This window comes from Eretmochelys imbricata, chromosome 6, assembly GCF_965152235.1.
Source record: "Eretmochelys imbricata isolate rEreImb1 chromosome 6, rEreImb1.hap1, whole genome shotgun sequence".
In the NCBI taxonomy this organism is placed as follows: Eukaryota; Metazoa; Chordata; order Testudines; family Cheloniidae; genus Eretmochelys; species Eretmochelys imbricata.
Genome location: NC_135577.1, coordinates 117,281,240 through 117,303,404, shown reverse-complemented (window position 1 = coordinate 117,303,404; position 22,165 = coordinate 117,281,240). Strand labels below are relative to the sequence as shown.

General features: G+C 40.2%; 2 protein-coding genes across 8 annotated transcripts in view; both read left to right on the top strand.

Moving 5' to 3' along the window:
* Positions 1–8,818, top strand: part of ZBTB1 (zinc finger and BTB domain containing 1) — a 300,777-nt gene extending 291,959 nt beyond the window's left edge. Inside the window, exon 4 of the transcript XR_013346442.1 lies at positions 8,801–8,818. The gene's annotated coding sequence lies outside the window, so the exon portion shown is untranslated. The remainder of the gene's footprint in view (positions 1–8,800) is intronic.
* The window catches only part of BRF1 (BRF1 general transcription factor IIIB subunit), a 230,619-nt gene that overhangs the window by 174,542 nt on the left and 33,912 nt on the right, over positions 1–22,165 (top strand). The window contains exon 16 of one of the 7 annotated variants that reach the window (XM_077819495.1): positions 11,161–12,896. The exons of 5 other annotated variants lie outside the window; for them this stretch is intronic. In XM_077819495.1, the coding sequence (XP_077675621.1) occupies positions 11,161–11,176 (16 nt within the window). In that variant the 3' untranslated portion in view covers positions 11,177–12,896. Of the gene's footprint in view, positions 1–5,917; positions 6,126–11,160; positions 12,897–22,165 lie in introns of those variants that run through there. One more of the 7 variants, XM_077819493.1, reaches the window with a different exon arrangement.

Sequence of the window (22,165 nt, the reverse complement as noted above, 5' to 3'; positions counted from 1 at the left end):
TCAAAGCCCTAGCAGAAGGAGTTGGGCTAGAGATGTACCTCAGTAATACAGGGGTAAGAGAAGAACCTGATGCAAGTATTTTGGAGGAGGAGAAGGAATGTGTGTTTGATGAGAAATAGGGGGAGCTTGGAGGCGGCAGCAGGGGAAAAATGTGAAGCTAATATCACTGCCATCAGGGAGTGAGGGTGGCAGCAGAGAGAGGAAGAGAGCCAGGTAACTGTCCGTTCAAGATGGGAAAGGGGTAGAGACTGAACTGGTGAAGAGAGGACAGAAGATAGGTGGAGGACAGGACCCAGAAGCTAAATAGAGAAAGCACAGTGAGAGTCTATAGTGTTCAGATGTTTATTCTGGCCTTTGGTTTAAGAGCCAAAATTTAAGAATAAACGTGTAAATAGAGAGATCTGGCCTGTTTAAATTCCTCGATATTCCTAGGAGACTTGATTCTGCGAGATACATTATTGTGATAGCAAAGATTTTCTCCCTTGTCTGCTATTTTTTCCTTGTTTGTTTTTATTTACCATGATTGCTCCATGCTTATACAATGTTTCCCTGGAAAGATAGTAGAAATACCCTTAATAACAACATTCTCACTTCCTCGTCTCCCTCCTGACCCTTTTATGTCAGTAAGAATATTATAAGTCTCCTATTTAGTTGATGATAATGGTGAGGTCTTAAAAACCGAAGAGCAGTGTGTTTTCTGTTAGCAAAGAGAAGTGCAAAAAAGCATTCAAGATTAATTTGTAGCATTTCACACACACTACCCTGAAGATATTTAGGTTTAACAAACTTTTGCTGAGACTTAAACCAGGAGTTACATTATCTAATTAAATAATGCTCTGATTCTGTTGTCAGAAGATGAATGCTGATATTAAAAGGAGGTGCCTTGCATTGTGGTGGTATTATTGACTTTGAAACAATTGCATATCAGAGCAGAGCATTTAGCACTAGGGGTATGTCTGCATAGCAGCTAGACACCCATAACTGGCCCGTGCCAGCTAACTTGAGTTCGTGGGGTTCGGGGCTGTGTAGACGTCTAGACTAGGGCTGGAGCCTGGGCTCTAGGCCCATCCGAGGTGGAAAGGTTCCAGAGCTATGACTCCAGCCTGAATCCAGATGTCTAAAAACAGTGCCGTGAGCCCAAGTCAGCTAGCACCAGCCAGCTGCTGGTGTCTAGTTGCTGTGTAGACATACCCTGGCGGTTTTTGACAATGTCTCCACATCGTCACGTGACCATTTTCAGGGCCTGATTCTAAGAAGTGCTGAGCCCTTGTAGCTCCAGTTGAAGTGAGTAGGCCCTTCAGCTTGCTAAGCACTTTAAAAAAAAAAAAAAAGCCCTAGATTAAACAATAAGGCAATATGGAAAGCTGTCTAGATAAATACAAATCATTATTTTCCAAAAGTAGTAAAAAATCATTATTATCCAAAAGTAATAAAACCATGTTTGTTTTTCCCTTTTGAGTACTCAAAGCACATCCTGAGGGTGGTTGCAGAGTTCTCTATCACTGATTAGCCATTTTCAAATGTGGTTAATTTTGCAGCAAACCTGTGGGAGTTGGGTGGGGTGTGTGCACATACAGATATGTATGGTAAGGAGAGCTTACACTTCCAAAGTAATGTTCCTGCTAAAACAATACTGAGAACTCGGCAAGCAAATAGATTATTTTGATTTCCTACAATTAAAATTTATGATATTCCTTTTGATTTTCTTCCATTCTCTAAGTGCCAAACATCTTATATGGCATCCAGAAATTCCTTTGTTCAGCATTGTTGTTATGTGTCATGCATAAATTCCTTTATTCAGCATTGTTCCTCTGAGAGGTGAATGGATAAATACTTCTCCTGTGTTACAATAATCATGGTAATTTGTATGCAATTAATAATAAAAACTTTTCACATTTCTCATTAGAAAATGAATGAAGTATATATGCCAGTATCCAGAAGACATTTGCAGAGATTCTGCTTGCTATTTATTTTTCAGTGATTTATAATCCTGCTAGTTTATCTTTAGAGGTCTTAAATATTTAGTAATCTATCTGCAGCAGCATCTTGCATCACAAGCATCTATGAGATCAGCATGCTTTAATCCAATACTTCAGTTAGTCTGAATGATAGTTAAGTTTTAAAGACGTACTGATTCAATTCTTTGGCGTAATTGAAAAGTACTGAGACCAAGCTACTGGGAACTTGACAAGTGAGGAAAGTAGTATTGGTCGTGGGTGATTAAAGCAGAATTCTTGTATGGGAAGCAGAGTTTCAATATGGAACAGTCTTTCTTGCTCCCCATTCTCAAATGAAATTGTTCTTCATGCTTACTTGACTTCTATGATTAGCAGAGGTCATCATAGTACAGGAAGGGTCATTTTACTGTATGTAGTGCAAGGAAGTGTCTGGCTCATCTTCAACTCTCTACCCTTTTAAATCTTTCACACTATAAAATACAATGGATTATCATAGGACTTCTCTTTATAGTTAAACATTATAGTTAAAAGAGAATCCCCCCAATCCTATTTAAAAGTGAGTCATTTACTTGCAAGTATAAATCCGTATTTCCTTATGCCTTTTAGGCTACATGTTTGTAAGAACAGATTCAAACTAAAGCCCTTTGAATGGAAACTTTGTTTATATATATATATATATATATAAAAAGATCTTCTAGGTTTTGTTCAGTGTTTTCACAGCTAAGTAATTAAATGCTATAATGTTGTATAGTTATTGATTCTCAACAAATATTTAAGTAGGTGGAGTGTTAAGAAAGTTCCATAGAAACAAGCTAAAATTTTATTTCCTTGGTAAACGTTTTTTTTAATAGAGCTTCATTGGTGATATGATAATTACTGTTAAACTAATAGGAAAATTAAATTCCAAAGAGCATTTACTTTATCTACCCTTTTACACTTTTCTAAACAGCAAACAAACTCTGATTTGAAAGCTAGGTTTGCAGTTTCTGGATTTTTGTTGGGCTAGTGATGTCAAAGAATGCTTTTTAAGAACCAAGCAAAGGTCTTGCACTTCAGTAAAGTATCATCATGAAATATACCAATATTCTCAAAAGCTAGTTGGATTTTTGAGTGTTTTGCTTTACCACAAACTGGATGAATTATATGCTTTTTAGAAAACAGCATACTTTATTTGAATGCATTTCCAAGAAATATGCTGGAGTTGTACTTAATATTCCCATCAACATTAGTGCTGAAGTCAATGAATAGAGAATTTTGGAGGGTTTATTTATATAAAGAAGATTAATTAAATTTCTCATTGCATATCATTTTTTGTCTCCAGTGAGTACCAAGACTACTGTCTGGTTGGAGAGTCAAGTAATTTTATTTTTGACACGCTGAATGAGGCAATAACCTCCTCCTACTTAGTATGTCTGGGTTTTTAGGATCTAGTGCATGAATAATTGTTTGATTTATACTGAATACTATCAAAATAGTTGCCACAGCTTAATTTTAATTACCCAGTTGGTCTTCAGTAATATTTTTTTAATGTGAAACAGATTCATAATTATATAGGGATAGTATGTTAATTCTTTTTTTTACAAGGCTAATCAAATAACTTCCACTTTATATGTGCTGAAGTTCCAATTTTGAACCAAGTTACATCCTTGAATTCTTAGTGTGATAGAAGAGGGGATCTAGGTCTGGTGGAAGCTTTAATAGTTTACATTTACTTGAACTGAAATGTTACTACATTACTTGCGAAGCGAAATATGTTGTAGCAAGAAAATGTGGGAACTGAAGGGCCTTTCAAGTCATTACTTTAAAAAATTTTAAGCCTATTTATTGCCATGTACTTGAAATTGGCAATGATGTCTGAGAGGGCAGGATATATTATCAAGGGAATAAATGTGTCAAGTTAATCTCACAAAAAACTTGTCTTGGAAGAAATGAAGCAGGATTGCAAAGCCCAGCTAAATCTCTTTTGATAAAATAAGGTTGTTCTGAACAAAAGGATGTGCCTATATAATAGAAAACGAACTCATGTTTATTACAAAGATAGCAAAAGCCCTCAGTGGAGTTTTCAGGAATGAGTATATTTGAAATTTACTTCCAAAAATTGTTTATCGCCTCACTCCTGTCTTGTAATTATTGATCCTACTAGTAGCTACATTTTGTTAACTGACAGCTAACCAATGCCAATGTGGCTGAGTTGCTAGCAGTCGTGCCACTGAGTCAGAAGATCCATGGATTCATGGCCTACGTACTGTTGACATTGCAGTGCAGTATTAGGGATGTGCTGCAGTGTTAGAGCCTTGGGGTGGCTTGTTAAATTAGCATCTGTTCTGTTCCCATTTCTGTTGGGTTTCCAAATCTGTCTCATGGCCTAGCATCCTAGCCAACATTCCCCTTCTCACTAAAAGAGGTTGCAATTCCCAGTTAGTGTGTAGTACTATTACATAGTACTCAGCACCCAATGGCTGCTCCGTTGCCTGGACAGTCATTTTGCTACTTGTATTTAAGTCATTATTCTGTCTTGTGCTTATCTTGAGTATGACCGTTGCCTTCTGATCTGATTAGCTTAAAAATTTCAGTTCTAGATTATATTTGATCAAAATATTTCCAAAAATGCCTGGCATACATTTCACAGGTCACTTTCATTTCAGTGGATCTTTTGAAATGTGACACATGCAAAAATACACAAGGAATGAGCAGGTCTTAAAAGATGCTCATCTGCTTTTAATCAGGAAACTTGCCTCTTCAGATGCGTTTTTGGCACTGTGGTTGATTAGTAGAATATGTAGGTGCTTTTACTGGGGGGGAAACAGCTATTTCCCACACATTCAGGACCATAGATAGTATGGAACAAATTATGCTGTGCACTTTATTTTTAGTTACAGGAATGGAATTGACATAAAACTAGAACACTAAGTAGCAGATCATTTCAGTGTTGGAAATGCCGTAGGCTCAGCTAAGTAAATATGCTCAGCCTGGATGTTCATTATTGCTTATCTTGCTATTGTCATGACTTGTGATTTATTTCTCTATACTCAAAACAACCAGGAGCTGTTTTGTTTTATGGATGTATAATATGTTCAGTGTACAGTATTTAGCTTTGTAAGAGATTGGTATTGTAAGTGGAGCTCAAGTTTTCCAAATCCAGGACCTTTCAGATCAGTTACGTGTATTGTACAGAATAGAGTTTCAGTTTAGTAATCCAAGATATTTTTGGGTGTTTGAAAAATTAGCATTGGTTAACATGTCTTGTTTTCACTTAGATGGTGAATCAGCTAGACTTGGGAAACCCAGGTCAGATGATACATATTGGTATGTCTACTCTGCAATTAGACACCCATGGCTGGCCCATGCCAGCTGACGTGGGCTTATGGGGCTTGGGCTAAGGGCTGTTTAATTGTGGTGTACGTGTTCAGGCTCAGGCTGCAGCCCGAGCTCTGGACCCCTCCCACCTTGCAGAGTCCTGGAGCCTGGGTTCCAGCCCAAGCTCAAATGTCTGCACCTCCGTTAAACAGCCCCCCGAGTCAGCCGGCACAGGCCAGCAATAGGTTTTTAATTGCAGGGTAGACATACTCTGTGTGTGAGAGAACCAAGGCTGTGTTTCAAAATACAGTACTGTTAATTAGCCTCATGAACCATGTTAATGGCAAGTAATGTAATTCTTAAGGTAACAAAGCACTCTGTTAATTTACATTATCAAGGAAAGAGTTGGTCTTTTAGGGCTATGCTCCTGGTGCTAGGAAAAAGTAGTATTTAAAAGATCATTTTGAAGTTCATGGTTTAGCTGAAAGGATAGTAGGTAGATGTATTTCTTCAGGAATTCCCTGAAGGTCAAAGATTTTGTGTGAGAGAAAAGCTTGTAGAGATACAATCCCATGTGTTTGACAGATTTGAAGCACTTGTGAGTTTTTTCCATGTGTGTGTTATATGCTTTAATTTTTCCACCATTTATTTTTATTTTTCAGAACTGTCTTCATCTCTTTGTGTAATTTACTTTTGGTATCTCTTCTCTCCCCCCTTCCCCCAACTTTGAGGTCTGCTACATGGCTTGGAATTCATAGGTATTACTGAAACTGAGAGATTGTTTTACTTCGGTCTTCTGCTGTGCTACTGGCTTTAGTTCTGTGTGGTGACTAGCAGAGGATCACTGGCATGAAATTCACTTTTGGAAGAACCCCCTTTTAGAAGAGAGGCTGGGGCTAACAGCACCTTGTTCAGATTGTAGTTCCAAGATCTTTCTCTCAGTCAGCTGGCTTATTTTTATGTTATATTTGTTAAGTGTGTCCTTTAACAGGAGTGTGTTCTCTTTTAAAGCATGCTAGAAATGGTTATTTGGTTGTTTGCTGAAACTCTAATTGTTGTTGCCCACTTACGATGGGGATTTTTCTGCATGTCTTCACATGTGAATATGCAGTATAGAATAGGCTTTTGGTTCGGATATTAGCTAATTGGTAAATAGATCCCCTGGAATGTTTCATGAGATGCCCTGTTGAAGGGCAGCTAAACTCTTAGTCCTCTGTAATCTATACTTTGTGAGTTTGTAGTGTAATGTGTACATGTTTGAGTTTTGCTTCTGTATTTTATAATTTAGATCCAAGTAAAAGGATAGTGTAATAAAAATGACTGATGCCTTTTCTTTGTAAAACTGTAGCATTTACCAAGCACCTCCATTTAAAATAAATCTTGCCACTATCTTCCAACTTGGTAACCTTTACTGGGGACACATTTATGTAAATTGGTTTAATCTTGTTTTCATTTACAAAAAACAAACCTGAGCGAAATGGTTGCTTAACCAAAGAAGTAGGTTTTTCCACTTGTCAGTATTTTCCCTGCTGCCTTTTTAAAGCTATTAAAAATACTTACCTGGGGGAGGTCTTTACAGAGGCCTTGAAGAGAGCTGATGCACATACTCTCTCACAGTTGACTTGACAAAGAACTGATCTAGTAAAGCCCCTAGGGATGGTGTAGACCAGTTAATATTGTTGGCAAGCCTCATGAGCCAGGAAGCCCATTATAATGGGGAAGTAGTTGAGAGGAGACAAACGGGAAATAAATTTAGTACACCTAAGATGTATTGATCTAATTTGATATTTTTAACCTAAAATTAGGTGAGCAGCAGATATTACTCCTCTTCTTACCAGAGCTAGGTGACTGGAGTAATGGTTACCCTTCCCTGCACCCGCAACAGCTAGGTTAAAGTATGCCAGTACACACAGCAGCTAAGAGAGTGAAGTAGTAGGCATTGCTCTTCCCACCTTACTTTGCAGCACTCAGGTGGCTGCCACGTGGTGGGAGGCAAAGGGTTTTCTTTTGTTTCATTTACCTTCCAGTATCAGCTAGGTGTGTGTGTTGAGACTTCAGAGTTGGATTTGAACTCACATTGCCTATGTGCTTCTCAGGTGAGATGGCCACAACATTCTCCCTTGAGCTATTCAAGGCCTGTGAGTCATAGCTACTTTTCAACTCCTTTACCTTCTCCCTGCAAATGTGTGCTGTAATCCATTTGGTGCAAGAACCTTAGAACTACTGAAGCTCACCTAACTGGAGAACCAAACTCGTTGTAATCTGATTCCCCCCAAAAGGATAGTGGGCGGCATGGACTCTGTTGGGGTGACTCTCAAACATTTGGGACCTTGGTGCAGTGATCTCAGCCCTAGTTTGATTTCTATCTGTGTGGAAAAAATTGTTGTCAACACATCAATTTTAAGAAAAGCTGTTTTTGCGGGAGCTGTATCTTGGGAATCCCACGGTCAAATGGACCCAAATTTGGTTCAGTAACTGAACCTCATGCCCCCATGAGGCACACCAAATTTCAAGGCTATCCAGGTAAAGATGCAGATTTTAGTGCACTCAGAAGAGTTGACTTTAAATGGAAAACTGGTCCTAACCTTAACTACAGCATTGCTGGCACTCTGCTATAATCTCATTTATTATCCAGAGGCTGATTTGAAAGATGGAACCCTAAGTACAGTCTGAGGACAGCCTACTGTTAAGAATACAGCACCTCTCCTTTCCCATCAGATGGGGTTGAGGGCTGGCCTTGTCAGACACCCACTATAATACAGGTTTCAGAGTAACAGCCGTGTTAGTCTGTATTCGCAGAAAGAAAAGGAGTACTTGTGGCACCTTAGAGACTAACGAATTTATTTGAGCATGAGCTTTCGTGAGCTACAGCTCACTTCATCAGATGCATACCGTGGAAACTGCAGCAGACTCTATATATACACAGAGAATATGAAACAATACCTCCTCCCACCCCACTGTCCTGCTGGTAATAGCTTATCTAAAAGCCATTTCCAGCACAAATCCAGGTTTTCTCACCCTCCACCCCCCCACACAAATTCACTCTCCTGCTGGTGATAGCCCATCCAAAGTGACAACTCTTTACACAATGTGCATGATAATGAAGTTAGGCCATTTCCTGCACAAATCCAGGTTCTCTCACTCCCTCACCCCCCTCCAAAAACCCACCCCCATACACACACAAACTCACTCTCCTGCTGGTAATAGCTCATCCAAACTGGCCACTCTCCAAGTTTAAATCCAAGTTAAACCAGAACATCGGGGGGGGGGGGGGGTAGGAAAAAACAAGAGGAAATAGGCTACCTTGCATAATGACTTAGCCACTCCCAGTCTCTATTTAAGCCTAAATTAATAGTATCCAATTTGCAAATGAATTCCAATTCAGCAGTTTCTCGCTGGAGTCTGGATTTGAAGTTTTTTTGTTTTAAGATAGCGACCTTCATGTCTGTGATTGCGTGACCAGAGAGATTGAAGTGTTCTCCGACTGGTTTATGAATGTTATAATTCTTGACATCTGATTTGTGTCCATTTATTCTTTTACGTAGAGACTGTCCAGTTTGACCAATGTACATGGCAGAGGGGCATTGCTGGCACATGATATTATGGCACTATAATACAGTTATCCTAAAATCTTGGTAGCAACTCCACACAATCACGTGCAAGTATTCTGTAAGCTTCAGAAAATTAGTCCTTTTCCAGCTATTGTACAAAGATTTCAGGAATGGTTTTGGTTGTCCTTTAAGTATTGCTTCTGTTGATCTCAGTTTGTGAAGAGACTGCGCCTTTGCACCACAGACTGCAGAACAATTTGCAAACAGTAATTGCTGAGGCAGTGCATTTTTGTCTCACAGAATCAGACATTTGGAGTGAGGTTACCAAAGAGTGGCCATGCTGCCCTCAGTTCTTTTTCATACGCTGTAGGTCTCAGAATCTTTTCCACGTTTTGATGCCTTTTTTCCTAGTTAGTTAATGGTGTTGAGTTTAGTTATTTCATCTTTGGGGTTTTTTGTTTTTGGTAGGTAAAAGGATCTTGGAATCACTGATAGTGAATATATTGGATTTAAAAGAATAAAATTCCATGACAAATCTCTCTCTCTCCTACATAACATATTATCTGAGTGAGCAGAAGCCCCCTTAAATATCCTAATTAAAAAAATGGCTAAATGCAAGCTGTTTGTGAAATGCAAATCTGTTTATGAGATATAAAAATAACCCCTTCAAAGCTGGGGAAAGAAACCTCTGGGAATATGTGGAAGTGTGCGCCCTTCCACATAGCGGGTTCCAAAGATCCAAAATAATTCAACCATTTTTAATTTAAAAATAAAAAAAATATGGATCTGGGTTGACTTCTGAGTCTAGACTTGGGTCAAGTCTGCTTAATTCTATAGCATCCTTATTGTTTAATATAAACTGGATATCACTCTTTTCCCTTCCATTCAAGGAAATGTTCTCCTTCTGTGGTCCAGTTTGAAGTCATGTGGGCAGCTCAAAAATGCAGAATGAATTTTAATGACTATCTATAAAATAATTTCTTCCTGAATTGAAGACCATGTATGAGCAATTCTAGCCCACAGGGTAACTTCGTATGATAATCGTGTTAAGTGCCCCTCAATTCATATCAGCTTAGTCTCACTTTTCAGTTTTAGTGTTAGAAAATGCTCGGTGTTGCCTTGTGATTTTCTCTTTCAAATTTCACTCAATTTATCTGATAAGAGGAGTTTTTCCTTGAGAAACTGGGGGACAAACAAACAAAACCAAAGCCTAGAAAATACTGCATATACTGGTTATTAGAACTTGAAGGTGCATATCATACTGTGACAGTGGGGGGCTCAAGCTGACAATGACTTGATTTTTGTGGAATTGCATTCGTGAATTGGCTTCCCCTTGGCCCCACTCCAGCAGAGCCCATTTGTTGACCTTTAGAATACATCGCTTGTATATTCAGTTTTCTTAATGAAGGGGAAAGACTGTGCTCATGCGCGTGTGTGCCCGCATAGGTTGATGTTGGATGTTTTCAGCTGATGTTGGTTAACTTACATTTTGTTAGAAATTGGACATAAATATGGTTGAAGTATTTTTAGCTGGCCCATTATATAAGATGGGGGGGGGGAATAAACCTACTGGATCAGCAAATAAAACGTACAGAATGTTAACTTTTGCTAAATGCTGTATCATATTTGTTTCCCGCAAAGATTAATACTCAAATGAGACGGGAAAATCTCACAAAGGGTTTTGTTTCTTGATATTGCATACAGTTCCAGTCCAGAGAATTACTAATAATTACATAACTATGACTGCAGTTCTTAAACTGAAGCTCATGTGGTGGTGGAAATTATAAAGATCTGCTACAAAACTCAAGAGCATATGTGGTTGGTTCACATAGTATTTCATAGCATCCAGATAATTAGTTGTAAATTGGTTAGTGTACTGTAGCTCAGTCATCATTATATACGTGCTATTCCATTACCAAGTAATGATTCCCATGCACTTGTGGTAACTGATTTCTGCCTTACCTTGCTGTGTTTGTTACTAAATATGGAACACAACATTTTGAAATAGTTACTAGAATATGACTTGGGGAAGATTTATGCAGAAAATGTATCTGTGCTTCTGCTTTTTAATTCATTATTTTTCATAAGTCATCAAACTCTGAACCATATTTTGCCCTTCCTGTGCAGTAGGTGAACAACCCAGATGCCATGCTAGGGAATTGTGAGGGCCTTGTGTGAAAGAGGTAGTTTCAGTGCATTGCCACACCTCTTTCTTTACCTCTTCCGTGATGGAGCCCACTTTCTTATGGCCCTGAGAAAAGGGGAAGGAGTCCGTTAGGAATTACAGTGCTTAAAACACTGATTTCGTCGAGGTACAGCATTTTCTCTCCCTCCGTGTTTTTTCTACACTGCAGAGCTGGTCACTTGTGAAGTATACCAGAAGCCTATGTTGGAGAGCAAGAGTAGAGATGGAGAGGCACATAAACAGGGTCTGGTGCACGACCCTGAAATCGGTTCGCCCGTGATCTGTCTCCCAGAGGAGTGATACTGCAGCAGCCTCGGAGTCTTAGAGTTTTTGCTCTTGTTTGTGCTCTCAGATGGCATCAGTCGTTCCACCAACTGCACCAAAGGAAAAGTTTTGAAGAAAAACTATGGGGAAAATAATTTAATACAGTAGCATTACTGCAGTCTCTAGTGGGACATCATTTGTTTGCTTTCAAACCTGTGATGGATCATGGATGTTAGTTGTGTTGCTTTAATATACTACTGGAAGATGCTCAGATATTACAGTGATGAGTGTGGAATGAGAACCCGTATAAAAGTACTGTGTATACCAGTATGTCTGTTTACTCTGGCTCACAAACTTTTTACAGGTGATACTGATGTAAAAGAAGCATATACAACTTTGTGTAGTGTTTATTAAAGAAAAAGAAGCACACCGGAATATTTAATGATCTCAGTATTTTTGAGATACAGGAAGAAAATATTTTAAATATGCACAACTTACCATTTTTAAAGAGTAAGTTTAGAAGTTCTGTGTTCACGTACCTTTTCCAATGAGTCTCACATTTTGTGTAAATAGCATGTACTTTACAACATTACTAGTACTTATTTAAATATTTCACATTGTGTACTGTTTAAACATCCTGACAGTTTTTTATATGGGAAAAATTAGGGTGTCACTTTTGGTCCCGTTTGAGATTTCTTTACAAATTACTCCCTTCTAAATTCTTCTGACAAGCCAGTATAGTATATATTTAAAGAAAACAGTGATGTTTTTATAAATCAATATTTTATAAAACATAGACTCCTATAAACTGTGCACTGAATTTCATGAAAATATTTCTAAACTTTTTTACTCTGAGACACAGGCTTGGAGCTACTGTAGTGTTTGGAATTTTATTCCCTTTTTTTAAAAAAAGGACTAATTTAAAGCTACTAATAATTTTCCTATTGCCACAGTAGTCCAAAAGTACCGAATATCAACTGAGGAGTAGGCAATCTGTAACAAAACTCAAAATTCATACAATGCAAGATATCTGACGAAGCTAAAAATGTATCAAATGACTAACTAGCTGGAAGGGCTTAGCTGAAAGGCGCTTATTTGTTTAAAAATAAACCTCCTTTCGCTGACCTTTGAAGACCCTGACTGCATCTGTCTCAGTCTAACCTGGACAGATTAGGAAAGTCCTTAACATCAAAAGAAATTGCAGACAGACTCTTGTCTCAGAGAGTCCCATTGTACTTTGGAGTGATTTATCAGGACATGGCAGCCTCCCTGCGCAGGAGCCTTCACCCGCTGACACAAACAATACAGCAGCAGCCATGTTGCTGTAGGTCAGCCTTGCAGACTACAAACTTTGCATTGTGAAAACAAACAGGGGCTTTGATTCTATAGATTAATAACCTGCCTCTTTATTTCATTAGTCTGAAAATGTTTTGAAGAATTGCTGTCTTTATTGAATCAGGATTTTCATTTAAAATCAAAGTAGTTTCCTGTCTACCATCTCCAAGAGTGGATTACTAACTTTTTGTTCAAATATATTAAATATTAATATAATGAAGTCACATGAAATATCTGTCTTTGAGCACATCACAGTATGCAAAAACTGCTTTAGTATTTTTTTATAATAAAAATTCTTAAAATTGCTATTTGGAAGCATGGATGTTTTATGCATAGTCTGTTTTTTACTAGAATTGGGTTACAATTTGGAATTTGCCCTTTAAAATAGAAATGGTTCCTGAAGTGTGGAACACTTAGGGGAAATTCTGAGATTCAAAGTCTTCAGTGCGCTTGTAGAAGTAGCCGTAGTTTGTACTGATAGTTTTATTCCTGGTTTCAGAGTAGCAGTCGTGTTAGTCTGTATTTGCAAAAAGAAAAGGAGTACTTCTGGCACCTTAGAGACTAACACATTTATTTGAGAATAAGCTTTCGTGAGCTACAGCTGACTCCATCGGATGCATGGGATATATAGGAATGCATTCGATGAAGTGAGCTGTAGCTCACGAAAGCTTATGCTCAAATAAATGTGTTAGTCTCTAAGGTGCCAGAAGTACTCCTTTTCTTTTTGCAGTTTTATTCCTGTTTCAGTCGTTCACCATGAGAAGGGGAAAGAGAATTTTAATTTTCTTGTGTGTGTTTTCTTAACTAGTTAATCCTTTGGGGCTCAATTGTAAGTCTTGTTACAGGCCAGCTGAGGGGAGAAAGGGGTGTCAGGAGCCCCCTTTCTCTGTGATAGCTGCCTAAATCCTGAGACCCTGCAAGGGGGGTGGAGGAGCAGCTGTTTGTTTCTTCTCCTGCAGGTGTGTGGGAAGGGGTGCAGAACTCTGGCTTCATGTCCGTCTGTCCCCTTCCCGGGAACTCCTATAAGAGCATTGAGACCCCAGTGGAGAAGGGGAGATAATCTGTGACATCAAAAGGGCAAGTGCTGATTACACACCCCGGCCAGGGTGAAGCAGGGACCAGACTGTGACTGAATCCCAGTCTGGTTCGTCCCCTGTTTCTGATGAAATGCAGCTATGTGCTGCCCCCTTTCTTAGGCTGGATTGTAAGGTTCCAGCTCTTGGGTGGAATTTATCTTTGCCACATGCAACCAAAGTAATTCACTTACAACCTGCCCCAAGTCCAGATAGGCTGGGTAGTAGCCAGTGATGCTCTGACTCTTCCCCTGAGATAGATCCAGTGGCCCCAAATCCTCTGTAACTGTTGATCTTATAACCCTGCCCCAATTCCTCTTTTTATGCTGGAGTATTTTGGAGTGGGGTGGTGCACACAGGTGCAGACGCTCCTATGCACAGCTGTTCCACCTGAGCACTCCAGTTCTAGAAAGCCCCTCTTGTCACTCCCCCAGGGAATAGGTAAGGTGCTGCCAGCTTCTGCGTCAGTTCTACTCACTTCAGTGACTAAAATAACTTTTCTCCTGTTAGCACTGCGGAGCCAGCACAATTAAGACAGAGTGAGCTGGAGTTATTTCTCAAAAAGAAAAGGAGTACTTGTGTCACATTAGAGACTAATCAATTTATTTGAGCATAAGCTTTCGTGAGCTACAGCTCACTTCATCGGATGCATACTGTGGAAACTGCAGAAGACATTATATACACAGAGACCATGAAACAATACCTCCTCCCACCCCACTCTCCTGCTGGTAATAGCTTATCTAAAGTGATCACTCTCCTTACAATGTGTATGGTAATCAAGTTGGGCCATTTCCAGCACAAATCCAGGTTTTCTCACCCCTCACCCCCATACACAAACTCACTCTCCTGCTGGTAATAGCTCATCCAAACTGACCACTCTCCTTACAATGTGTATGATAATCAAGGTGGGCCATTTCCAGCATAAATCCAAGTTTAACCGGAACGTCTGGGGGGGGAGGAGGGTAGGAAAAAACAAGGGGAAATAGGCTACCTCGCATAATGACTTAGCCACTACCAGTCTCTATTTAAGCCTACCCCGTCAACAGAATTATTGAGGGCTTTTCTACCTGTGGCATGCCAGTGTGAAACCTCAGGGCAGTAGCTTGCTGCACTGCGATGTTTTCTGCACTATGAAACTTTGTATGAGCATTGTAGCAGTGGCCACACCGGACGTTACTGCGCAGCAAGGTAGCGTGCTCTAGGTTCACACCCTGGCTTGCTGCGTAGTAACATCAGGCGCAGACAGGTCCTTTGTGAGTTCTGTGTGGTAGGCTTGCTCTTCCAAGTGAGGGCATAACTTGAATCCCTCTCATGGACCAGGGTGTGGGCGGTCAGGCCTAGTGGTCGGAGCCAGGAACCAAGCAAGGCAGGAGCAAGGCTGAAAACAAGGGAGGCACAAGGGCCATCACAGCTGTGTGAACATAAGCACGGAGCAGCCAGTGACCTGCTGCTGAGTCTAAATGGAGACCTGTAGGCTCCTTGCAGCCAACTGGGGGGGCTGACCAATTAGGTGATTGTGCTGCAACCCAGGTGGGCTCATTACATGAGGGCTGAGCCAGCTAGCCACAGGCATGGTTGCGGGAACTTGGGCCCATAGTTCCTGACACTGTCTGGTAGACAAGTGAAACTGGACATAATGAGCTTGCAGAACCTTTTACAGCTAGCGATGCATGACAAGGGAAGAACCTAATGTGTCAATTGGATCGCAAGTTGAAGTTGCAGGTCTGGCAACTAGAAAAAACGAGTTTTTATTTGTAAGCGGAGCAAGTTTTTTTCTCAGTTCATTGAGAAACAAACGTCGAAGTTGACTGATTTTTGTGATTATTTATTGCTATTAGTAATAAGAAAATAGAATACAATTTCACTTTGAGATTTTAATTAACGTAAGAATTATGGCCAGATCCTGTTTGCCTTGCTGACACAAGCACCTCTTGACATCAATGGAATTTCTCACATGGCACGGCAATCTGGATTTGGCCCTTAAATAGCTTTTATATAACACGCCCACATGCAGGTGTTAGGTCGGGGTGGGCAAACTTTTTGGACCGAGGGCCACATCTGGGTGGGGGAAATTGCATGCAGGGCTGGGGTGTGGGAGGGAGTGCGGGGTGTAGGAGGGGGTACAGTGTGCAGGAAGGGGCTCAGGACCAGGGGTTGAGGCAGAGGAGGTGTGTGGGGTGTACGAGGGGGCTCAGGGAAGGGGGTTGGGGTGCACAGTGCGGGAAGGGGCTCAGGGCCGTGGTGCAGGGAGGGGTGCGAGGTGCAGCAGGGGGCTCAAGGCAGGGGATTGGGGTGCAGGAGGAGTGCGGGGTGCAGCGGAGGTTCAGGGCAGGGGGTTGTGGTGCAGAAGGGATGCAGGGTGCAGCAGGGAGCTCAGGACAGGGGGTTGGGGTTCAGGAGGGTTGCAGGGTGCGGCAGGGGGTTGGGGTGCAGGTAGGGGGCTCAGGGCAGGGGGTTGGGGTGCGGGGTGCAGGAAGGGTTCGAGATCTAGCCTGGCGTTGCTTATGCAGTTCCCTGTTCCTGACCAATGGGAGCTGCGGGGGAGCCACCCACAGGCAAGGGCAGTGTGTGCAGCCCTCTCTCCTCTCCCCCCCCCCCCCCCCAGGAGCTGCAGGGACGTGGTGCCAGATGCTTCCTGGAGCAGTGCGGGGCCCTGAGGGGCTGGATCCAGCCTGCGGCCAATAGTTTGCCAACCTCTGTGTTAGATGCAGAAACTTTGGCGCAACCTGTTATCAAGCAGTTGACTGTACGACACTGCTGGAAGGCTCCATTGAACAATCAATAGTGTTCACTTTCTTCATGAGTAGGGAGAAGCAATGCACTACAATGGACAGCCACGATGGTATAATGACTGACTCCTCCCCCAGCCAGCATGAGAGGTTTGGCACTTCCCGGTACAATGGAGGTTTTTGAACTGTGGGGCACACCCACCTAGGTGGGCGTGGAGGAACATTTGGGGGGGCCAAGGGGAAGCAGCGACGTCAGCAACTCGGCCTGGCATGGTGGAGCTCGGTGAGGGAGTGCCACCTTCACCCCGAGTCCCCCTGGGTTTGGGAGGGGGTGCAACCAGAAATTGTAACTCAAAGGGCGGGGTGCGGGGGGGTCAGCTCAAAAAGTTTGAAGACCGCTGCAGGACCACTTATACATAATTTTAATATTGCCCTTACTGTCTGGCAGCAGTAGTTTGGTTTTTTTTTAAGCTGCTTAAGCCCTTAAGCAAACTAACTAGATATCTGTATAATAGCAATTGTTTGATGACCATGAACAGAATTTTAAGAGGAACATATGCCACGGGTAGGTTTTAATATTTTCTTCATTGAATTTTGTCCGTATAAATACAGAACGAGCAACCAGAAATACCGTTTCACAAACCTGCATTAAGTAGCTTCCGTAAGCTCTTTGGGTCATTGATTGAGACGTGTGTATATGCAGCATTAAGCATATTGTGAAGACCAGAGACTGGGAAATCCAACTGATGGTCAAAATACTGTGGGGCCTGTGATTAATGGAAACCCTGAACAAAGACATGCATTTTATGGAGGGCTATCAGTGAGGCCAGTGTCTATTTCAGATGTATTTTTTGATTACTTGCAGTCTCCTTTCAGTTGCTGTTGATTTCTAGTGCTGATATAATTTTACTGTATTTGTCAGTGTGCTTTCCTCTCCATACCAGTACCCACTAAAAGTTTGGCTTGAGCTAGCTGCCTTTCATGCAAATGCTTATTACTTTTAGGCACTGATGCACCTGGGTTTGTGTGATTGTATTGTCTGCTCCAGATCAGAAAGAAATATATAGTGTATTGTTGATATTTTGTTTTATGGTGTTTTGTAGCAGCCTGTAGTCGGCCATGCATGTTAAATAGTAGAGGAGACTGGACTGTGTTTCTGCACAATTTAGCTTTTGAGGAGGGCAATGGTGTTGAGATGGGCATTTAGGGTTAAGTGGGTCAGTGGAAGTAGGTAGTGATTGTAGCCTTTAATCAGGTTGTCTTTGGACAAGGTCTCTGGTTGTGCAGTGTTCGTTTCCAGAGTATTTTGAAAATTTACTTCAGACATTAGTTTTCAGAAGCATCCTGGTTGGATATTTCCTGGATGGGAGAATGGCATGTTGTCACTAGACACAGTCTCTTTATTGTCTAAATAAGATAAGTAAAAAACCAGAGACCTCTGAGCCCCTTGTATCTGAGTCCCCTTTTTCATGTTCATTAATTTTAAAATTGAATTAAATAAGGCTTTTGCTATGGAGGCAACCAAAATCTTGAATTTTCCTCTGCCCCACGATGCCATATTCTGCCTGGCTGCTGTACTCAGCATTGCTTCTTGAGCAGTACTGGCTTCTCTCAAACTTTAAACTAAATTGGATATACAGTAAGCCCAACTTAGTTTTTAATTAATAAAAAGAAAAGGAGGACTTGTGGCACCTTAAAGACTAACAAATTTATTTGAGCATAAGCTTTCGTGATGAAATAAGCTGTAACTCACGCAAGCTTATGCTCAAATAAATTGGTTAGTCTCTAAGGTGCCACAAGTCCTCCTTTTCTTTTTGCGAATACAGACTAACGCGGCTGCTACTCTGAAACCTTTAATTAATAAGTGACACTTAAAGCAGCACAGCCACCTGAAGCAAGCTGCTGAGCATAGTGGTTGGAGCTCAGGGGAGGCGTGGCTATTTGCTGGAGTGCTGCCTGCTCGTTTGTGCTTCTCACGCATCAGAACCGTGAAGAACGCCATGTTTCTCCAGTGGTCCATCTACTGTTCTCATCCGTTCTCCAGAGGTGTCGGGCCTACTTTCAAGTTTACTTTCATTTAATAGGATAAATCAGGAGTGATTTTAAATATTCTCAATTTACCACCGTAAGAAAAAGGTCAAAGCACACCCGGCTTTTGAAGCACCAATTTTCAAGAGAGTTCTTAAAGAATAATTTAAACCTAGTAGGGTGCCCAGATTGTAAGTGTGAAAAATTGGGACAGGTGATGGGGGGTAATTGGTGTCCATATAAGACAAAGCCCCGAATATCAAAACTATCCTTATAAAATCTGGACATCTGGTCACCCTAAAACCTAGTTGCATTAGAATGGCATTAAGACATGACAGGTATATTTCAGATGTCTTTTCCAACTACCTGCGAGTTGGAATGGACCAGCAAATTAATGGACCAGCAAATCATTCCCTTTTTGGTCTTCATTATTGTATCATGTCAGCCTTGAGTTTGAATGTTTTTAGCTTTCATTTGTCTCTTCTCACAGTGAGTCTTAATATTATTTATTGTTTTTGTGTTTAATGTAGGTCCTAGATGTTTTGACTACAATATTTCTTTAAATCTAGAACAGATTTTCATCCTTTATGGAAAGGAAAATATGTATTTTTTGTTCTACTCACAAATTCACAGCAAAAAAAAGGATTTTTAAAAGGGAAAATCATTCAGAAACATCTAAAATACACACTGATTAAACAGTGTGGATCATTCACATATGTGCCACGTGGTCTCATGAAAATCAGTACTCTGAGGCTAATCTATGGTGCCACAGCAGTCTACAATAACTGTAAGTGATTGTCTCTCCAAGTATTATTACTGGAATAAAAATGCAGCCCTTAAAATTTCAAGAGATCAAGACACTCATCTCAGCACTCATCATTTCATAAAATGGATCAACAGTATTCTACCCATGCATGCACACAGTTCAATATTCTTTAAAATGATCTCGGGGGCTGATTGTGCTGTTCTGATTCAAACAAAATTCCCCAGTGAAGTCACACTTGGACAGATGCTATCAAGTTAAATGCAGAACAAGAATAAATAACATTAAGGATTGACCTGGACAAATTAAAGTCTGTACTTTGTTCTTTGCAAAAGGCAGTGGGAGCTAAAGAATATCTTTTGTCAAAATATTTTTATGATTGGAGCCATGAAATTACCATGAAATTCAGTGAGGCGCTTTTCATTTATAACTTAGGTTATGGGGAGTTTATAATTTGGGTAATAGGGAGAAGTAGTGTCTAGTAAATATAGGTGAGTTTCTGCTACATTATATTGCATGTAGACATAGCAACAAGTTTGGTTTTAGGGCCCAATCCTGTGATTGAATTTATACGAACAGACTCCTGGGGCCCCTTGGCAGTCACTGAAGCTCACGTGAGTGGATCTTGGGAGCTATCTTTGTCTTCAGTGGGGTTCCGTATATAAGTCTGGTTGCAGGATCGGGGCCTTTGTTTGAAAACTTGTTAATGACAGAGGGTCTTGTGAACTTCGATTATTTTCAGTTCCTGCAGTGAAACTCTATGCATGTAATTGCAAATGTATATACATTGTTTTTCTATCCAGTGGGTTTCAGAGAGACTCATGAAATCACTGGTGAATGAATGGCGTTTAATTCACAAAAATGCCTTCATTAAATTTATATGATACTGTCAATAAATATGTAGGCATGACATTTTATCAGGTTTTTGCTTATAACTATCCAAAGGCAGATTGTCATATCATGAGCAGTTCATCAATGACACGGTTGCCTGTGATTGATTAAAAGTGGCAGATTTATTTCAGCTTCATTCTTTCCATTAGCACTCCTATCGACCATCTGGCAGAGAGAAACCTGACTTGTGAGATGGGCTAGGATCTTGTTTGAAAAATTACAAGGTTTCTTGGGGGCTTTTTGCCAATGTCCAGATGAGCCAGAAATGTATCACTTTCCGTTCCTTTTTGACTGGTTATTGTAATGTGAATTTATGAAGCTTGCTGCTGAATCAGTCTGTAATTTGTTTTAATATTTGTTAATATTTTTTAATGTTTTTAATTGTTTGCAGTAGATGTACAGTGAATTGTTATAAAAGTGTTGTGTTTAGGTTTCTGTCTCTTTGATAGCATTTACGTTTTGGCTAGAAGGAGTAGAAGCTTGTTGCTTGTAAAATGGAAAAGCCTTATAAAATGGTAGCTATGCAACAAAATCTACGGCTTTAGCTGAAAAAGTTAGTTAGCATTTGAGTTTCACCTGAAAATCATGTGCAAGTCAGTTATCAAGGAGGAAAGTGTAAGTGACATGAAATAAATACAGATTATTAGCCATGTCTCAATCTAGAGAGGTCTGAACATCCATTAAGTGGTAGATGACATGAAAGAAGTATGAAGCTTGCTTTCAAAGAACAGTGAAAGCTCAGGGCATAAAAGGGAGTTTCTGCTGACAGCATTGAGAATTACATCATCCTCTGAATGAGAGCAGCTGCTCTGTTCCCAGCATCCCCTGATGAATAAGAGTGTATCAGGGCTATCTTTAGTAAACAGCTTAATATGGTCTTTCTGCTGCAGAATACAGCACCCAAGATTCTAATGCTGCTGAGCCCATCTGAAGCAACATCTCTCACTCCCCTGCCCCTCCCCCAAACAAAGCAGTTCAAAATGAAGTTATGACATATGCTTCTTAATTCCCCTCTCATATCTAGATTTTGCAATGGTCCTTGTAATGATTTATCTTATCTGTGTGCTACAGACAGGTGAATTAAGGACAGAGTGATCAGCATTAGATATGAATTTCCTTGTATTCGTGGGTCTAAATTATATTAGTGGTATGTTAGATCTTAATTAAACATAATGGTATTGGTCTGTTATTTTTTAAAAAATAAACCATAAAATATACATTTAAATTCTCAGTGTGATAGATTCATATCTGTAAGGCTTTGAAGTGTTTGGGTGCATATATGAAACAGTCTCCACTGAGGTACCAATTTAGTTCCTTAAAGCACAATAAAGTATTAATAGAATGATAATGATTTCCTCATAAATATGTTTAACATCACCATCACACCGCCAGACTTAGACCACCCACTCAAATGTAACATTGCCACCTAAAAAAATGAGCAAAAATATACATAAAGGTCAGGGTAACAAATTACTAGGAGATCACCCTTGAAGAATAATCTCCTAATACTTTATTTTCAATTCAAAGTACATTTTTGCAAATTATATTAGGAAGCAATGTTAAGTGTGTATGGGTGACGGTAAGCGTCAGTCTTTAGAATTGGTAACTGTCTGGATCCCTTAACTGTTCGTTTCTATACTTTTTAATGTTTGGGGATTTTAAAGGTATAGAACTTTGTAAATGAAATGAAATTTTTAGATTTTAGCTGTACTCCACTGAAACAGTCTTTCAGTCTTAACTCTCTAACAAAGGTTTTGTTTACATATCCAGGTCATATGGATAATACGTAAAGTCCCTGATTTGCAAGTCTTGTACATTGTTTTGGGTAATGTCATACTGGAGATGAAAATCTAGATAACATTTAATTGGTCACCTGAAAGTATTGCATAGAGGATTAGGATGTGTTTGTACTTTTGAGCACTGTCATCTCAATTATAATACCCTTTTCCATTTTTTGAGGTGTTCCACCAGATGTTAAAAGATCCACTGCTCTGTTTTTGTGTGTATATGTCCAATTATTGTTCATCCACTTTATCTAATGTTGAAAGGTCCAGTGACTATTTGATACATCCACTGTGAAGATGGACTCGG